Source organism: Trematosphaeria pertusa (assembly GCF_010094035.1).
Source record: "Trematosphaeria pertusa strain CBS 122368 unplaced genomic scaffold BU26scaffold_25, whole genome shotgun sequence".
Lineage (NCBI taxonomy): Eukaryota > Fungi > Ascomycota > Dothideomycetes > Pleosporales > Trematosphaeriaceae > Trematosphaeria > Trematosphaeria pertusa.
The window spans coordinates 92200-109534 of record NW_022987236.1 but is presented as its reverse complement, the minus strand read 5'-3'; the positions used below and the strand labels follow the sequence as shown (position 1 = coordinate 109534).

The 17335-nt window shown below is 49.3% G+C and overlaps 5 protein-coding genes across 5 annotated transcripts; 2 read left to right on the top strand and 3 right to left on the bottom strand.

Annotated features, from left to right (window-relative positions):
• Positions 1-272: 272 nt before the first annotated feature.
• Positions 273-5004, bottom strand: BU26DRAFT_180789 (uncharacterized protein). Its single transcript, XM_033820384.1, has 3 exons — positions 4548-5004; positions 4250-4390; positions 273-4141 (listed from the first exon to the last, which is right to left on the bottom strand). Exons 1-3 carry the CDS (start codon positions 4623-4625, stop codon positions 482-484), a joined length of 3879 nt encoding a protein of 1292 aa, XP_033676135.1. The 5' UTR covers positions 4626-5004; the 3' UTR covers positions 273-481.
• Positions 5005-5560: 556 nt separating this feature from the next.
• Positions 5561-6687, bottom strand: BU26DRAFT_610987 (microtubule/calcium-binding protein). The gene is made up of 5 exons (XM_033836024.1): positions 6601-6687; positions 6370-6481; positions 6161-6298; positions 5952-6111; positions 5561-5902 (listed from the first exon to the last, which is right to left on the bottom strand). Exons 1-5 carry the CDS (start codon positions 6613-6615, stop codon positions 5818-5820), a joined length of 510 nt encoding a protein of 169 aa, XP_033676134.1. The 5' UTR covers positions 6616-6687; the 3' UTR covers positions 5561-5817.
• A 394-nt stretch (positions 6688-7081) lies between these two features.
• Positions 7082-8802, top strand: BU26DRAFT_180731 (sphinganine hydroxylase-like protein Sur2). The gene is made up of 2 exons (XM_033820383.1): positions 7082-7879; positions 7936-8802. The coding sequence occupies exons 1-2, from the start codon at positions 7198-7200 to the stop codon at positions 8541-8543; spliced, it is 1290 nt and encodes a 429-aa protein (XP_033676133.1). The 5' UTR covers positions 7082-7197; the 3' UTR covers positions 8544-8802.
• Positions 8803-9362: 560 nt separating this feature from the next.
• BU26DRAFT_571985 (uncharacterized protein) lies at positions 9363-11087 on the top strand (the record flags this gene model as incomplete). The annotated part of the gene is made up of 1 exon (XM_033834198.1): positions 9363-11087. The coding sequence occupies one exon, from the start codon at positions 9363-9365 to the stop codon at positions 11085-11087; it is 1725 nt and encodes a 574-aa protein (XP_033676132.1).
• Positions 11088-11334: 247 nt separating this feature from the next.
• On the bottom strand, positions 11335-14305 carry BU26DRAFT_525335 (DNA repair and recombination protein RAD26). The gene has a single exon (XM_033830484.1). It carries the CDS (start codon positions 14245-14247, stop codon positions 11503-11505), a length of 2745 nt encoding a protein of 914 aa, XP_033676131.1. The 5' UTR covers positions 14248-14305; the 3' UTR covers positions 11335-11502.
• Positions 14306-17335: the final 3030 nt, after the last annotated feature.

The window sequence follows — 17335 nt, the reverse complement described above, 5'->3', positions numbered from 1 at the left end:
CCCAATAGCACAGACACATCTTCGAGCAGGCGCGTTCTGTGTATCCGCATTACATTCCATCATTAGAAAATAACAAGGGGGTGGATATGAGACAGGAAATGGGGGCAGAAAGACGGGACTTCAAGCAGAACTCCCTAGCGAAAGAGCATGGAGAGCTAGTGTGTTAACTGCAAGAAGTACCCATATGAGACCGACCATCAAACACTCTCAAGGCCGTGGCGCTCATGCTATCAGGACAAGAAAGCCGACCTCGAGAGAAAATGGGCTTGATAGGTGAAGCAAGCTGCGCACGAAAGCCCATATGAGTGTTCGAATCATTCAGGCAGTTGGATCTAAGGGTTGGGTATGTTGGGCCTGGGGTGGAACCATGGCGGATGCTTTCCAGAGTCATGTACTTGTTCGCATGTGTTGACCATCGAGACGAGGACATGAGATATTACCTCCCATAAGGTAATCGTGAAGGAAGCCAGAATGCTCAGGCCTAGGCCTGCTCCATAAGCACTTGAGACTCATCCTCGCTCTCCTCATCATCCTCTGGTTTCGGCACCTTGATCGGCTTAGGCTTGAGGTTGCCGAATATATTTCCTGTGACGAACTTTGCGCCCGGCAGCTGGATGCACTTCAAACGGCAAAGCTCTCTACCCGCCATGTGCCACACGAACGCATGCTTCGTCGGGCAAACGGTGTACAACGCTGAGGCACGAATGGTCTCCCAGAGACTAAAACGCGGATACAAGTATGGCTCTAACCATGGTTTGACGTCAGGATGATTGAGATTGATGTCAGTGGGGACTAAGGCTCGGAACGCGTGGTAGCAGCTGTCCACCACGTGGTTGTAATGGTCGGAAGTAAGAGTCTGCTTGGCTCGAAGGTCGCGGGCCCATTTATTCGACAGAGCCGTCAGGCTGGCGGTAAGAGCTGCCATTTCTCCTTGTATGACAATATTTCGACTGTCCCGAAGTCGGACATACGGAAACTGAACTGCAGGATCGTCACCGGCGTCTTTCGGGAATGCTTCGGAGACGCTCTTGAGAGTCGCGACATCGTGCGTGCGCACAACCTCAAAGTAAAGGAAGTCGAGAACATTCTCTTTCTTATGCCTGTAGTCCTTCTCTCTAATCTTGTCGGCTTCGCCCAGCTCTTTGGCCCTTTCACACTCTGTCATTGCTTGCTTGTAAGCTGGATCTTTGGGCTTGCCGCAGCAAAGGGTGAATTGAGTGAAATTACGGTAGTCCCTCTCATTGAAGAGATATCCCTGTTTCGGTGCGTCGACAAGCAGGTCATGCATGTCGCATAGAGCGGTGAGCCGGTCGGAGTAGATCCTATTTTCTTTGTAGGCTTGTTTCTCAAGAAAATTGGTCACCATGCCGAGCAAAGAGGGTGTCATGCGGAATTCTAACACCTCCCTTAAGAGGTCGTCAACAGTCGACAAGTCATGAGGCTTCATTACTTCGTGTAGCTTTCGTTTGTCCGTTCTGATCCCGTACTTCGTCGGATCCAAAGATTGCAGCGGAGCTGGAGCGTTCTTGAATGGCTCTACAAGGGCAGATTCCCAACACAGCCAGAAGATGTCGCCGTCGTAATCACCACCTTGGAGTTTCCCGGCCATTGGGTATTCCCCTCGCGTCGGAAATACAACGAGGTCGACTAGGTGCGCTAATTCGGGATGCTTGACAGCGCGCGCCCTTTGTATATCTGAACGTCGACAAGCCGGCTGGCGAGCGACTAGGACATCCACGTTGTTGAGCGCGCGGTAGGTACTGCCTGTGAATTCATCGACGAACGGAGACGAAAAATCCACATGGACTTCGCCGGGGGCCAAGACTCCAAGAGGGTCTGCAACGCCGAGAAGGTTAGCTGCTTTGCCGAGTGGTACCCTCAGTTTTTGCTCCATCCAGACTTGTCTTTGCTTGATAAAGCGATAGAGGGTGTTCGACAGGTACGGCTCCTGGTCCGGGTAGAAACCGCTTTCGAGCAACAGCTTGATCTTGTCAGGTAACGAGTGGGGCATAGCCGCCTGCCAGCGGGGATTCTCAGCATCTGAAGCCGCTGAAGCCGCCGAAGCCTGGTTGTGGACCCAGTGATACATCTTCACTGGGTCCGGAAGAATTTGGAGTAACTGTTCCCTTTCTGCGTCAAGGCGGTCAAGCATGATACTCCGAATACAAGCTCTAGGCACTCCTCTGTCGACCATGATAGGGATGAAGGAGATGTGAAGCTCTGAGGACCTAGGACTCAAGCTGTGATTGACATACTCGAAGGTCAGGCGATGTTCGTCGTATGGGGTCTCGTCATACAGGTCTTCGTTGTGCGGCTGAAATTTCAGTTGGCCCGCAGTGATTTGAATCCATATTTCGAGCTGGGCTGGATCGTCAGAAGAGGGCTCGCCACAAACCATCCATACGCCTTTCGCACCTCCAATGCGTGCTTGAAAAGCACTTGGAATTGGATCATTCGTGTCCGTGGCTTTCCTATACTTCTTCCAGATCTCCGAGGCTGCGCCAACAGATATCAACGAGCATCCGTCATTCATGACTGGTTGGTCTACGCACTTCTCGTCCCATGATAGGGTCGTGTCGTTGTACTGGGAGTCCTCCGGAACGCCGTCTGCTGTAATATCATCAACGTAACGTATCTGCGAAGGCTTGAAGGGCAACGTTGGTATGGTCCTTGACAGGCCAAGATCCAGGCGTGCGTACGCCTTACAGAAGGGTTGATTTGTGTTCTCCGCAAACGGAAAGAACCAGTCGATAACCTCCCCGATGGACATGCGCTTATCAATCCCAATGCCTTCGGTAGCGAACATAATCATTCGTTTGTTCGAGCTGTCGTCTTTCGACCGACCCGCCTTCTTCTTTATGGGTTCGATGTGGAATGCCCTCCATTTGCGACCCAGGAAAGAGTGTTCCCTCTCAAACCACACTTTCCATTGCTGCTGGATTTGCCTCATTTCAGCACCAGTAAAACGCGAAGGTTTCACCTTCTCCCCAGTTTCGAAAGGAGGCAGATCCAGATAAAGGAAGCGGTGAGCGCCGAACTTCCGCTGAAATCGGCAGGACCTTTCGGGCTGGACAGGAAGAAGCTCCAGCCTGAATGTAGAGCCGGATCTGTTGAAGCAAAGTCGTCCTTTGAACGTATATCCCTCAAACTCTCTTCTTGCAGCGGCCCACAGTTTTGGTGGATCATGTATCAACCCGTTCGCGGCGTTTGGATGGCTCTGGATTGCATCCCAAAAAGCCGCGGGCTCGGAACGTACTTGAGCGGCATCCATTCCGCGCATTAGTTCGCGCATCGGAATGCCTTTGTCAACGGCGATGCGGCAACAGATGAAGAGTATGAAGTACGGGAACACCTTTAGTTCATCAGGAAGCTCGTCCACAAACAGGTTCTGCTTTGGTATGTCTCGTATATAGTGGAGCAACTTTGAGGGAGAAACATTTGCGGGCGGCGTTTGAGGAGAGTGCGGAACGAACCTTGCCGACGATGCACCAGCAGGTGGAATAATTGGCTGTGGGAGCGTTTGAATGGGAGACAGGTTCGCGCCAAGGCTGTGAGCTGCTGAGGGTCTAGCTTTGGAAGGTCCAGCCATGGGATCCTGAATACGTGTGACATTCTTGCCGGGCGATGGGGTGCCTCTTGCGCTGTCGGCTCGAACAGTAGGCCCACCTGGTGACACTGGTGGCCTGAGGGGAGGCAGACGGGGGATCGGATCTTCCGCCTCCACTCTGAAGGATGTCTCGATCAAGCCATCCTCATCTACTGAGCCGAACGTAGACGAGCTCTCCCGTGCTAGCTCTTGGCTAAGTTCCTTCTCAGGCTTTGTTGTGTCTCTTTCGAGTTTAGAAGACACGTTCAACAAGTCTGTATCGCTGAGGGAACCCATCGTGGTAGAACTTGTCCGAGTCAACCGGGGATACTGAACTTCCGCTTCACATGCATCAGATGTGAAGGATGTGTTCAGAGATGTGTTTGCGGTATCTGGTCGCGTCTCCTGCGATGACCACATTGTATTGAACGACCTCGTGAAGGAGGACTGAAGGGAAGCCGCCTGGAAGGAGCGTGCCATGTCAAGAGAAGGCTTCTTGAACAGAGGGGGCGAGGGATGTTTGGATGGACCAGCATTTGAGGGCTCATCGGCAGGCTGTTTTCCTTTCCCGGTCTTTGTAAGCTTTGGTGAGCTTCCAGAGTCGATGGAGCTATCGGAAGGCCGCTTCCTGCCCATGGTCCCGAATGAGAAACGCTGACTTGCCTGTAAGCGCCTTTGCGCAGATCTGGAGGATAGCGTTGGCGAAGGAGGGGGGGTAACGAAGTCGTCGTCATCCTCGTCTGTGGGAGAGCCAGGTTCAGGAGCTGTACTGTAATGCGATTCTGGCTCGCCCTCTTGATGGACCTGGAAGAGGTCAGAGAAACGTCGAGCCCGTTTGGATCCTTGGCTGGCTGCTATTCATCTGTCAGCTCCCAACACAAAAGCCATGCAGCCGTCCTCTTCTGCTGGCCGCCAGCACCTCCGTTGGTAGGGGAATAAGAGTGTGTGGAACGGACATTACTGAGACCGAGGAGAAGCAGTGCCGGCTGGACCAAGTGCCAGGACGTGAAGCATGTGCTACACAAAGATTGGAGACCATCTAAGAAGACAAGAAAACAAGCTACAAGCAGAAGCAGTTCGATGCCTCAGTGAGAGGAGGGTGAAGAGAGCGATGGGAAGGTTAAGACAACAGTATTGTGGGGGTAACAGTACGTGGGGTAAGCAGGCTTGGTCCCAACAATCCTCCCTCGTGGAATTATGCGTATTCGCTTGAACGAACTCACAGGGCTGGGCCGACTTGAGCGTCTTGGGTGGTACATTCCTGTTCCCCTGCGAACTTGCCGGCGTTCCTGTTCTCGACTTGCTCGGCATCTCCATGTTTAGCCTCTCATTTAGAAGCTCCAATCGCGTGGCCGGCTGCAGCACAGGCGCCATCTGCCTGAAACCGTCCAGCAGCTTGTGTAGCACTCCTGGCGAAGAATAGTGCAGAAACTGTATCTGGCCGTACACTTTTCCGGAAAGGGACTCGGCTCTCTGGCTGGGTGACTGTAGGCCGTGGAGCTTAAGGCCTAATTGCCACTCCGCTTCGAGCGAGCGAATGAGGTCGTCTAGGGCGACTCCATTTCGCTCACGGTGAGGGGTACCAAAAGAAGCGGCGGGAGCGGCTGGGCCTGCGCCGGCGCCTTGCCCACGGTTACCGTTCGAAGCGGCCAGGGCGGCATTCGGGCGCATGTCCGCTGCCGCGCAACAGCGGACCGCGTAGGAGATACGTTGCAAAAATCCAATTGCGTGTGCAGAGAGTGAAAAGGGGGAAAGAATGAAGCTGACGAGGACGGGGTGCGGGAAGGCTGAGACGTGATGCCTGAGGCTGCCGTTGCCGGGCGGTTACGAAAGTGGCCTGTGCGCCAAAACGCGCCCTCACGAAGTCACGGGATCAAACAGCTCACCGTGACAAGTGCCCAAGGTGGTACACGCTTTCCTCAGGCTTGGTGTTTTGTGGTCCGATGTATTCCCACAGTACGGGACTGTATAGTTGTGCGCATCCCGAGGCCACCAACATAGACTGGGAATCAAGAATGCCCCCTGGAACGAGGTTGGTATTGGACATGCTCCGCACTTGGGAGCTTGAGGTCCACGGAAGACATGACGTTGCAAATAAAGCGGTAGGCGAACCCCGTAGATTCATAATCGCTTTTCAGCACTATGGCGGATATCCCGTGCATGCAATAGATGGTCACATATCCTAAACCCGGCTCAACCCTCCTCCGCGGCCACGCCTGCGGCCTATCCACTTAGACCTTCATCTCGTCCAACCCGTGCTTCCACACAGTGACGAAGGGAGTGACACCATCCTCGCGGTAGTTGAGAAGGACAACCCTGGCATACGTCAGTTTCAAGCATATCCGGGGGCGCGAGCAACACGTACATGCCATCGGGATCCATGGACTCGCCGATCAGGAACTCGTAGTCCTTGAAGTTGGCGACAATCTTCTTGGCAAAGGCCGAAGCACCCTTCTCGAATGCAGTAACCTCGTCATCGCTTGCGCCCTTCTCCTTGAGCTTGCTCTTGACGGCCTTCATGTAGCCTAGCTGACGTCAACCACAGTCCTCTTTGGGTGTTCAGGCAGGGCTCACCCTTGAGATGGGTGAGGTACGACTTCTTGTCGAAGGAGGTCTCGTTCAGGCGGAAGGAGTGGACAACGTCGATGACGGTCTGGGCCTGGTCGTCGGTGCCCTCATCGCCCTCCTCGGCGGACGGGTTGGCGCCAATGTCTATAGCCCTCGTCAGAATAAGTGATAGTTGTTATGCCATGGCGACGGCGGCAGCGGACGGTGGTGCGCACCAATGTTGTCGGCGCCGACGGTGATCTTCTTGCAGTCGGCCTCGTAGGCAACGCCGTCGATCTCCTTGAGGTTGTACGAGTCGGAGATGATCTCGTCGCCGGTGAGGGAGTCCTGCGAGCCGAGTCAGTGTCACTCAGGCATCGAACGAGCAGTCTTCAGAAAAGGAACGATGTGGCGCCTAGAGAGGCAGGCAGGGCATGCTGCGCGGGCATGCGCAACGCGGGACGCACCTTGTAGATGATCATGGTGACAGAGAGCGTGGAGGAGAGCAGAAGGAGGGGCCGAGAAGAGTTCGAGGGGCGGGGGGCGGGGGGGAGTCCTTTGGCGTGGGCGGGCAGAAGCGCTGGCACTCGAGGTGGGAGGAATTCGTGGTGGGGTCGAAATTTGAGAAAAGGCGCTAAGCCTAAACGGAAATGGGCAGTTCTTGACGTGCACGGGCCGTCAGGAGGCGAAAAGACGGGCATGCGCCAAACGAGGCGGAAATGTCATGATGTCGCGCGCCTCACCCATCCAGAGCGCCATTCTCACACGATACAGCCCGCGCCCGCCTGCTCTGCCCACTTGTGCCTCTCCTTCTGAGCCCGCTACCCCGTAACCGTGCCAATTGCCCTGCTCCGCGTTCGCCTCGCTCCTTCTCCCTAATCTTACGCTGATCCGCGGCATCCGATCTGCCTCCGCGCACCATCTCACCTCGCCTTACACTCTCCTAGCACACCCACACCCGACGCGGGTACTTATAGGTCCTGCCTCCCTCGAACCTTCCTCCCACGATATCTCATAATCCTCGCCCTTCGCATCCTGAGCACCTCACAGCCCGTCGCCGCACCATGGCGAGCGCGAACATGTCATACGAGCTCCCTCCGCTGCCCGACTACACGCTCAAGCCTCTCCCGCCGCTTGTACCCTGGGCCTCGGATGCGATTCTACAGGTCCTGCTTCCGTTTGCGGGCTACTGGGCCGTCTCGCTGATATTCCATATCATCGACGTATGGGATCTCCTCCCGCAGTATCGACTGCATACACCGGCCGAGGTCCTGAAGCGCAACCATGTTTCGCGTTACGAGTGTTTCCGGGATGTCATCCTACAGCAAGTCATTCAAACAATAGCCGGGCTCTTGCTGTCTCTAACAGACGAACCGGCAACCTACGGGAGAGCCGACTACGACGTGGCATGGTACGCTCAGAAGATTCGACTCGCACAGTGGGCATTGCCTGTCGTTTTGGCTGCTGTGGGCTTGAATCCGACTGCATTGGCTTCGAAGGTTTCGGCATCGTACCCAATGGCCGCCGGTGCGCTCAATGGAGGTCGATATCCGGGATTAACCCAGACAATAACACTCGCCGATCAAGCGACTGTAGCTCCCGCCTTCGCATCTTGGGAACTCACGTTGGCAAACATCCTCTACTGGTATGCCGTTCCGGCGTTGCAATTTACCGCGGGTGTGGTCATCATCGACACGTGGGAATATGCCCTGCACCGGTCCATGCACATGAACAAATGGCTCTATGGTACGTTTAAACATCTAGAAGCGCAACCCTCCGAATAGCGTATCTGACCATGTCAGTGACTTTCCACTCCCGCCACCACCGACTGTACGTGCCTTATGCGTATGGCGCACTTTACAACCATCCGGTTGAGGGCTTCCTCTTAGACACCCTGGGTGCTGGTATCGCCTACCTCATTACGGGAATGACCATGCGGCAGTCACTGTGGTTCTTTACCTGCTCCACTATCAAGACGGTGCTTGATCACAGCGGCTACGACCTCCCGTGGGACCCTCTCCATTATATATTCCCAAACAATGCGGCCTACCATGACATCCACCACCAGAGCTGGGGCATCAAGACAAACTTTTCGCAGCCCTTCTTCATCTTCTGGGACAGGATTGGTGGGACCATGTACAAGGGCGAGGTCCAGTCGAAGTATGAGCGAAGCCGCCGCGCCGCTGAGCAGAAGCTCGCCCAGGAAGAGGAAAATAAGACCAAGGCATTGCCTGCTGAAAAAGGGGCAAATACCGCGCAGACGGCGGACTCTCAGCCCATCTCAACGCCACGCAGCACACGCAAGAGGTCGCAGTCCTCGACAGGAAACCTGAAAGGGCTAAGAAACAAGGTCAACGAAAGTCTACACGGCAAAAGGGCCAACGTATTGGGCGTCGAAAGCTCGCATTAGACCCCCCTTTTTTATTGTTCTTTGTTTGAGGCACAACATTTTGGTTCGCAGAACATACTTATACCAGAGGTAATGTGTAGTATCTCCTGATGTACAACTCCCTTCGATTCATTGTATTATTTGGATACGGCAGGCCTATTGGAAGGTCTTTGCCCCGTCCTAGAGCTGGAGGGCACGCATTATTTGATCGCAAGACTGCTCGTTCGCTCATGTATGGTATGAGGGGGTGGGTAACGGCGTTCCTAGGCGGCGCGGTTGGCTCACGATACTCAATCTGAATTACATGTCACTCGCTTAATCATGTGGAGCCCATTTCAGTCATCACGATCTCTCTTGTGGTACAAGTGCTACCGACTCTGAAGCAAGCATCTTGAAGTTCAAACTGCCACGTGTAGCAGTGGAGAGGGCGGATATCGCATAACGGCAGCACTAGTAAGTTTTCCCTTTGTTCTGCCTCTATTCATGTATCCTCATAATTGTCTAGTCGCGAGTTGAACGTTCACCCCCGCTTCGAACAATGTCTTGGACACCGAAATACGCAGTTCCATTACAAGTTGCGCTTCACTCCTTCAGAATTCTTCAGAATCCATTTCTTTCTAATATTTACAATGCGTTTCCTCACCGTCATTTCTCGAGCGCTCGACACACTGTCATTATCATCTTCGCAACGTTCACACCCCCTTTACAATGTCCAACTCATACAATGTCTTTTCACTGGTTTGTACATATACGATTTTATCCCTCCATGACCGTTCTAAACAGTCTTAAGCCTCTAACTCGTCTCTTTACAACCAACAATCTTGAAGTAAATAAAACACCATGCCTTCCACAGCACTAGCAGTTTTGTACAGCACTTCAGGGACCGCTGGTCGGTCCCGCAAAGTGACCTCCCACAAGGGCTTGCATAACTCAGACATGAAGCAGCTCGTCCGCGTGCTTTGTAGCGTTCCCTTTCCCTCTACACCGGAAGCGGAGAAGAAGTATATCCACGATCTGAAGGCTGCTATCCATAGCCTGCCCTCCCACCTGCGCTCTGCTACTGTGCAACTCAAGTCCACAGAGGACAAAGAGACCGGCAAAGTCAAACCCGGCCGCCTCTGCTCTCAGCACAAAGGTCTCAACACCTTGCTGATCTGCAATATCTGGGCTTTCGTGAAGCATGAGTTTGATGCTGGGGTCGGCCATTACATCTACCCAGTTATCATGTACGGCGGTCTAACTAAATATCAGGAATGTAAAGCGCGCCAACTGGAGCCTGTGCTGCAGATGTGGCATCCTGAATTCACGGTTGAGGGTTCTATTCCCCCGGATCACGAACCCGTTATCCCAGGCTTCTTGTACGATAACGGTAGTTTTTTGCCGAAGTGGACCTACCAGGAGAATGAGTGTCCGGCCTGTATGCTGGCTAGGATTGGGAGTGATGGGGATGTTCTGGCGGCGCTGCTTTCGGGCATGGTAGCGCGCTTCTCGAGTCGGAGGATTGGGAAGAGGGACGAGGCTAAGAGCAGCCGCATCCGGTTTGTGAGGTACTGGCTTAAAGCCTGCGATGGTGGAGCCAAGCTCGTCGACGAAGCCTGGGATCTGGGCGAGGAGATGCGCCGTGTAAGGAAGGCGTGGAAAGAACATGCGCGCTCAACACGCCTCAAGGTTGTTTCCGCGCTGCAAGCTACCACCCGTCCGCACTCTACCGCCGAGGAGTCAACGATCAACGTCGGCATCGACGTCTCCGAGCCCTTCAACCCTTACTCCTATCCTACGAACCCTTCACCCGGTCCTATACCACGAGCTTCCACCGTGGTGCCCGAAAGCCAACGCTCCTCCGTGGTAGGCATCGACATCTCAGACCCCTTCATCCCTCCCCAGTCTAACATGTCATTCCCCTACCCTCCTCTACCCATCCCCGCAAGCCCACGCCCCGCATCTAGCATCTACACACGCACCACTTGTGGCGGACCTATCAACAAATCCTCCACCACCGTCAATACCGCCACCACGCACCGTCCCAGCTCCGCCTACAGCAATAGCAGCCCTCCCGCACCCCTGTGGGATACCACATCCGCCGCATACTGCACCAGCATCCCCCTGCATAACGTCCCTACCATGCAGCCCTCCGTCCTTACCTGCACATTTACAGATGTGCAGTCCGAGCACGCCCGGTACTCCATCGCATCCTCGATTTCTGAGGACTGGGACAAAATCCCCTCCTACTCTTCCGAGTCTTCTATTCGTCCCCTGCGAGACCATCTCCCCGCACCACTTTGCTCGTCGAACACGAGCCGCGAGCAGGCGAGGGAAGATGTGCTGCTGCCGCCGCCGCCTCGCGCGTCTGTATACGTAGGGTTTGGGGAGCCGGTGTGGGATGAAGAGTTGTATAAGGATGTTAGTCCGCCTGAGACGCCGACGGGGGATGCGTATGGGATGCGGGCTGGTGGTGGAGAGAAGGGCGGGTATGATGTTAGTCCGCCGGAGAGTCCGGTGGTGGGACGGGAGGAGAGGGAGTGGAAGACGAAGACGAAGGGGACTACTTGGAGTGGTCTGTATTGAGGTGAGGCAGAAGTTGGATGGATGGAAGTTGGGATTCCGCAGGCTGAAACAGTGTAGAGGTGCTTTCGCGTAAGTTGTTCTCAGTAGGCGTCAATTGGGATATACTCCAAATCCATTTATATCAAATTGAGGGGTAAGTCGCTACACGGTACTCGTAGGAAAGGAATCCAATAAAGATAAGTGGTATTCAAATGCTTCCGTTGCTGATCTGGATTTGTGGCAGATAGTGATGCTGGTTGATCTATACATGCTATCTATGGGGTATAGTGCGATGTGTCGTAGAGTTAGTTTCCAAACGTTTCTGAAAAAGGCCGCGGTAAAGGTGTCGATATCCAGTTGTTGATGCGATGCATAAGTGTAATAACCGTTGCAATTCCCGCCTTCATGGCCCCGCCTCGCCTCAGTTCCATCATCCTCATGAGCTCGACTTCGTCAAGAGAAAGCCCGCCCTGCAATCCTGCTCTTTCAGCACCTCAAGGAAGACATCATCGTCAACCGCGAGTGCCATTTCATCCTTATCCACGTTCTCGCCGCCCTCTCCCTCCTCCGTTGCTAGATCCACAGTCTCGGAACCCTTATCGCATCGCAAATATTTCGTGTCAATGTGTTGATACTCCATCAGCATCCTTAATTTCGGCTGCTTAGCCGCTCGGCGGCTCTTGATACGAGACTCTTGCTCCTCCATATCCACTTGGCTCGCTTTCTGCAAGCCACCATAGGAGTCCTCCCCTTCACCTTCGTCATATTCAGCTACCTCGATAGGCTCAAGCTTGATCTCTGGCGCGCCTTTGCAGTCGCAAGTGCAGCCAAGCAAATCGTGCGTCTGGCACGTCTCTCGCTCGTCCAGGCGAAACAGATCTCGGAGCTCTTCTTTCGAAAATGAAGACGCGCTCGCTTTGTTGTCGACGACTGCATTCGCCAGACCCATCTTCATCACCTGGCGCTGGAAGATCTTCTCATCTAGCGCGCCCTGAACGAGGAACCTGTACACCTTGCAAGGCAGCTTCTGCCCGTCGCGATGGATGCGTGCCATAGCCTGCAAGTCCGTGGCTGGATTCCAGTCAATGTCGAAGAGGACAATGCGGGATGCGCCGATAAGGTTGATACCGACACCTCCGGACTTAGCAGAGAGAAGAAAGGCGAATGACGTCGCCTTGGCTGTCTTATTGAACTTTTCGACAAGCGGTTGACGTTTCGCTGTTGGTGTAGTCCCGTCAAGACGAAGATAGGTGTACGACAGTGAGACGAGAAGGCGTTCAATCATATCCAGAGTTGTGGTGTAATTGGATACGATGACTACCTTCTCTTCTGTGGTTGTGTAGATCTTATGAATTAGGCTGTCGAGCATACGCAGCTTAGTGCTTGAAGCATTCGAGTTGAGGATGTTGGGGGGAATGAGTGGAAGTAGTGACTGTAGCATTTCGGATGGTGTATCCTCCGCACCTTTCGAAGACTTCAACAACGCGGGGCTGTTGCAGACCTTCTTGAGGACGTTGATGAGCTGAAGGGCTGTATCCGTATTACCAAGTGCGATTGCGAAAACAGGCGACGAGAGTATATTTCGGTATGCAGTCGCCTGCGCGGCAGTGGGCTTGCAGAAGATGATGTGCTCTGTTTTTGACGGAAGATATTTTGCCAAAACCTCCGCTGTACGTCGGATCATGAACTGACTTGTCAAAGAGACGAGCTCCTTCCATCGAGCTTCACCCTTCTCCAGCTCCGACTCACTCGCCTCAGGCTGCCGACTGCGTAGGATGGGGTGTTCGAAGGTGCGTTTGAAGGCGGACCGTTGGCCTAGAAGACCCGGATTCACGAAGTCAATGGCGGTGAAGAACTCGCCAAGATCATTCTGAAGCGGCGTCCCTGACAAGATGACGCGACGCTCAGTGCTCAGAGACTGGATGGCCTGCATGGCTTTGTTGTTCGCCGTCTTTAGCCTGTGGCCCTCATCGGCGATGACGATGTCGATGCTGCCCTTCTTCAGCTCATCTTGAACGACACGAAGCATCTCATAGCCAATGACCATGATATTATACGCCTTTCCCATCGTAAAATTCGTGATCTTCCTGTTCTTGCCATCGGCGACGAAAACACCAATTCTCTCGTTGCCTAGCCACTTGCGAAATTCGCGACGCCAATTGTCGACAAGACCGGCGGGACAGACAATCAACGCTTTGGCGGCAACTGGTGGACTCTCGTAGATTGGGTTTTGTTTCAGTAGTGTCCATATCAAGGTGATAGTCTGAAGCGTCTTTCCCAAGCCCATCTCGTCGGCCATGATGGCTCCCTCTCCCTCACACCGCATACCCATGACGCATTCGTACAGAAACCGGACACCTTCGCGCTGGTGATCTCGGAGATGCTTGCTCAGAACCGGGTCGACTACTACATCGACGATCTGCTTGCCCTTTGGACAAGTCCTTGGGCGTTTCATGACTAGAGCGTTGGGCTGGTTAGGGTCATGTCGCGGCTGCGGAACGGAAGAATTGGATTTGGGCATCACCGTGCTGGATAGCATTGGCGTTTTGAACTGCTTCTTGGTTGCCGCCGGTCTCCAGTCTGGAACGAACTCGGGCTCTCCATCACCTTCGTCCACCTCATCGCCGTCGCTCTTTCTGTTGATCTTGAGGCCAAACAGCGACTCGTCACGTTGCCTCCTCTTGCACACAGCTAGAGGTTTGAAGTCCGGCCCAGGGCGTTTGGCAAGCGCCACGGGAGCTGGAGCAGCCGTTCCCAGGAACATTCGACCCGAGATATAGTCGTCCTTCTTGATGGCGCTATCAATTTCGATCTCCTTGCCGCCTAAGGACAGCGTCGATCCTGGTAGTAACGGCCGATTGCATGCCGCTTTCCCCAGCTCTTTTCCCGTGTCGCTGTCGGTCAGAACAGCATATCCTCGCACGATAGCCAGCACTCCATCCCCATCCCATGTCTTGTTCTTCTTCGTTGTGTACTTCCTCCACAAGACAGTATAGTAGCGTTCATCGGAGCCGGAGGGCGAAGCCTGCGATGTGTGGTTGCTTACCAGAGCTAGAGGCTCTCTCGGCGTGGCTCCCAATGACGCCGCATTCGACGATGTGCGTCGCTTTTTCGGCGGCGGCTCGCTGCTTCCAGACTCGCGGAGAACAAACGAAGGAGGCCGAAATGGCTTCCTTATCATGGCGATTGCTGCGGAGCGTTTGTGGGCATGCTCTGGGAGGGTGTTTGATGAGAGCGGTGTATCAACTGCTGAAGGCGGAGGAAGTCGCGACGCGTTCAGACGGCATTTACGCGACCGCGCTAGCGCAGCGCGTCCACGTGACCTTGCCTCCCCCAGCCCGGGGTCTTTTGCACGTATGGAAGAACTAGTTGGAATTCTAGTGTGTGACGAGTAAGCGAGACAGATAACGGCGAATACTCTATGTGCACGTTTAATCTTGCGGTTGTTTAAATAACGTACTTAATAACTAAACTCTTTAGATAAGTAAACCTTCTATAATTTCTTAGCAAGAAAAATATAATAGTCTAGCTTAGTATTTACTAAAGTTATATAACCTCGTCTAGTGTCTTAGCGCTTAGCTTTCTATATATAGAGAGCTTTTAGAGTATTCTTTTACTTCTTACCTTTAGATAGCTAAATTTAATCTAATCTACTCTACTAGTATCTCTATTTTTATAGCTTATAGAAATAGTACTATCTATAGCTAACTTATCTAGCTAGGTATTCTAGAATACTTATAGTAGTAAAGACTATAAAGCTAGCTCTTATATTATCTAAAGGTTAATACTTTTTTAGCTAGAGATAATAGTATAATATTAGACTAAACTAAGTAGTCTTATTAAGAAGTATTTACTAATAGCTAATACTAAAAATTAGAGCTATAAGAGTCTAGTTACTTACTCTAAGAATTAAAGCTATAAGAGCTCTAATTACTTATCTCTCTAGCGCTATATAAGACTACTAGTAGATCTAGTTAGTAGTAGAAAAGAAACTCTAGTAGTAAGCTAAAGAGAGCTATTAAGAGCTCTACGTATAGAAGAACTTCTATAGAACTTCTACGTATAGAAACTCTTTCTCTATTTTAAAAATTAATAATTCTCTACTTTACTAGTAGAGCTAATAATTAGCTACTTTACTAGTAGTATATACTTCTACTTCTTAAATAAAAAGCTATACCTAAGTTAAACTACTTAAATACTATAGGTAAACTCTTATAAAGTAACTCTAGAAGTAAGACTCTAGTCTTATAGTACTCTTTTACTTCTATAATTCTTAAATTCTAAGTAGAGAACCTACTAGCTAGTTATTTAAACTAATATTATTATTATAAATTACCTATTTAATAATATAATATAATAACTAATAAGAATTAAGATAATAACTTTAAATAAAAGCTAGTATAGCTATGCTAAATCTTAGTAATACCTAGGTTATTAGCTATAGATAGCTTTTATATACTCTCTACCTTTAGAAAAAAGCTCTAAGAGCTTTTTCTAGAAAAGCTAAGTAAAATTATTAATAAATTAGTTAGCTAATTACTTATACGCTAGGTACTTAAATAATAAATCTATATATATTACTAGATTACTACTAACGTACTTACTAAAGAAGATACTATATATAGAGAGTATTAGAATTTATAGTAAAAAAAAGCTACTACTTTAGTAAAAATTTAATAGCTATAAATATAACTATAATTCTACTCTAGAAGCTAAATACTATCTACTCTATTAACTTAACACGTAATACGCTTTATAAATTAAATACTATATATATATAAGTCTAGTATATTACTACTAGATAACTCTATTTTAGATTCTTATTTAACTACGTATATACTTACTATACTACTAGTAACTAAGTAATATTTAGAAAGCTAAATAAGACTTTTTACTAAGTTTCTAGACTTTTTATTACTATTAGATAGTAAGGTTATTACCTTTAAGTAATAAAGAGATAGCTTATAAGATAAGCTTTAAGCTAATTATAACTAGTATCTAGAAAAAATAGCTAAGAATACTAAGAAAACTATTATAGTATATATACGTACGTAAATAAAAGAAAACGCGTACTAGACTCTTTCTATAATTCTACGTACTCTAAAAAATAGTAGTATATAGATTTTTTATAAATATATACTTAATTAGCTAGAAAGAAGCTATATAGACTTTTATAAAAGGCTAAATATCTATTATAATTTCTAGAAGCTATATTACTAAAATACTACTAACTTTATACGCTTCTAGGTTAATTTCTTCTATCTAGCGTAGAAGCGCTAGCTTCTAATAGACTAATAGATAGAGAAGCTTTATAAGAAGCTTCTAGTAAGTATACGTACGTAGATAGGTATCTACTAATATTAGTATATCTATAATTATAATTAATATATAGATCTTACTTAAGACTTTACTAGAAAGCTTACCTAAGAAAAAGCTTACGTATTTAGAAAGGTTAAAAAGTATAATATACTTACGTTAATACTATATTATATACTTATTACTCTTCTAGGTATTCTACTAACCTCTAATAAAGCTCTAGTAATTAAAAAGCTAGTTATCTACTTCTAATACTAGTAATCTAGCTATATAAGCTATAATTACCTAAGTACTTCTACTACGTAGAAAGCTATTAAGAACGTTAATCTAGAAAAGAAGTCTATAGAGTCTATAAAGCTATAAGTACTAGAGAATAATACGTTAGAATATAAATTTAATAATTTAGAAAAAGTCTAGCTCTAGAAAAAGTCTTCTTTCTAAAGCTACCTACTAGAGTAATAAATCTACGTAAAAAGCTATTTAGTAGTTCTATATTTACTCTACTCTACTAAATATCTATAAATAGTCTTACTCTTAAGCTTAGAAACTTAATTAATACTAGAGTAAGTAGTTACGTTCTAGTATATCTAAAGTACCTTTAGACTCTTAGAAAAAACCTTTATATTAAGCTATTACGTATAGAACTTATTTCTCTTACTAGTTATAATAGATAACCTAATAGCTAGATAGATAAATACTTTAAAGCTAATTTAGTACTAGAAAGCTACTAAATATATATCTACTTTATATATTATAATACTAGCTACTATAACGTAATAATTAGTTATAAGCTACTTAAAGAAGCTAATATTTAAGTTAACTATAAGTAGCGTATACTAATATAGCTAGATACTAATTAATTAATTAATTATAAACGTAACGCGTTTATCTTTATATAATTCTCTTAATCTACTACTAAAGCTTAAGTAGCTTATTAAGCTAATACTAATTAC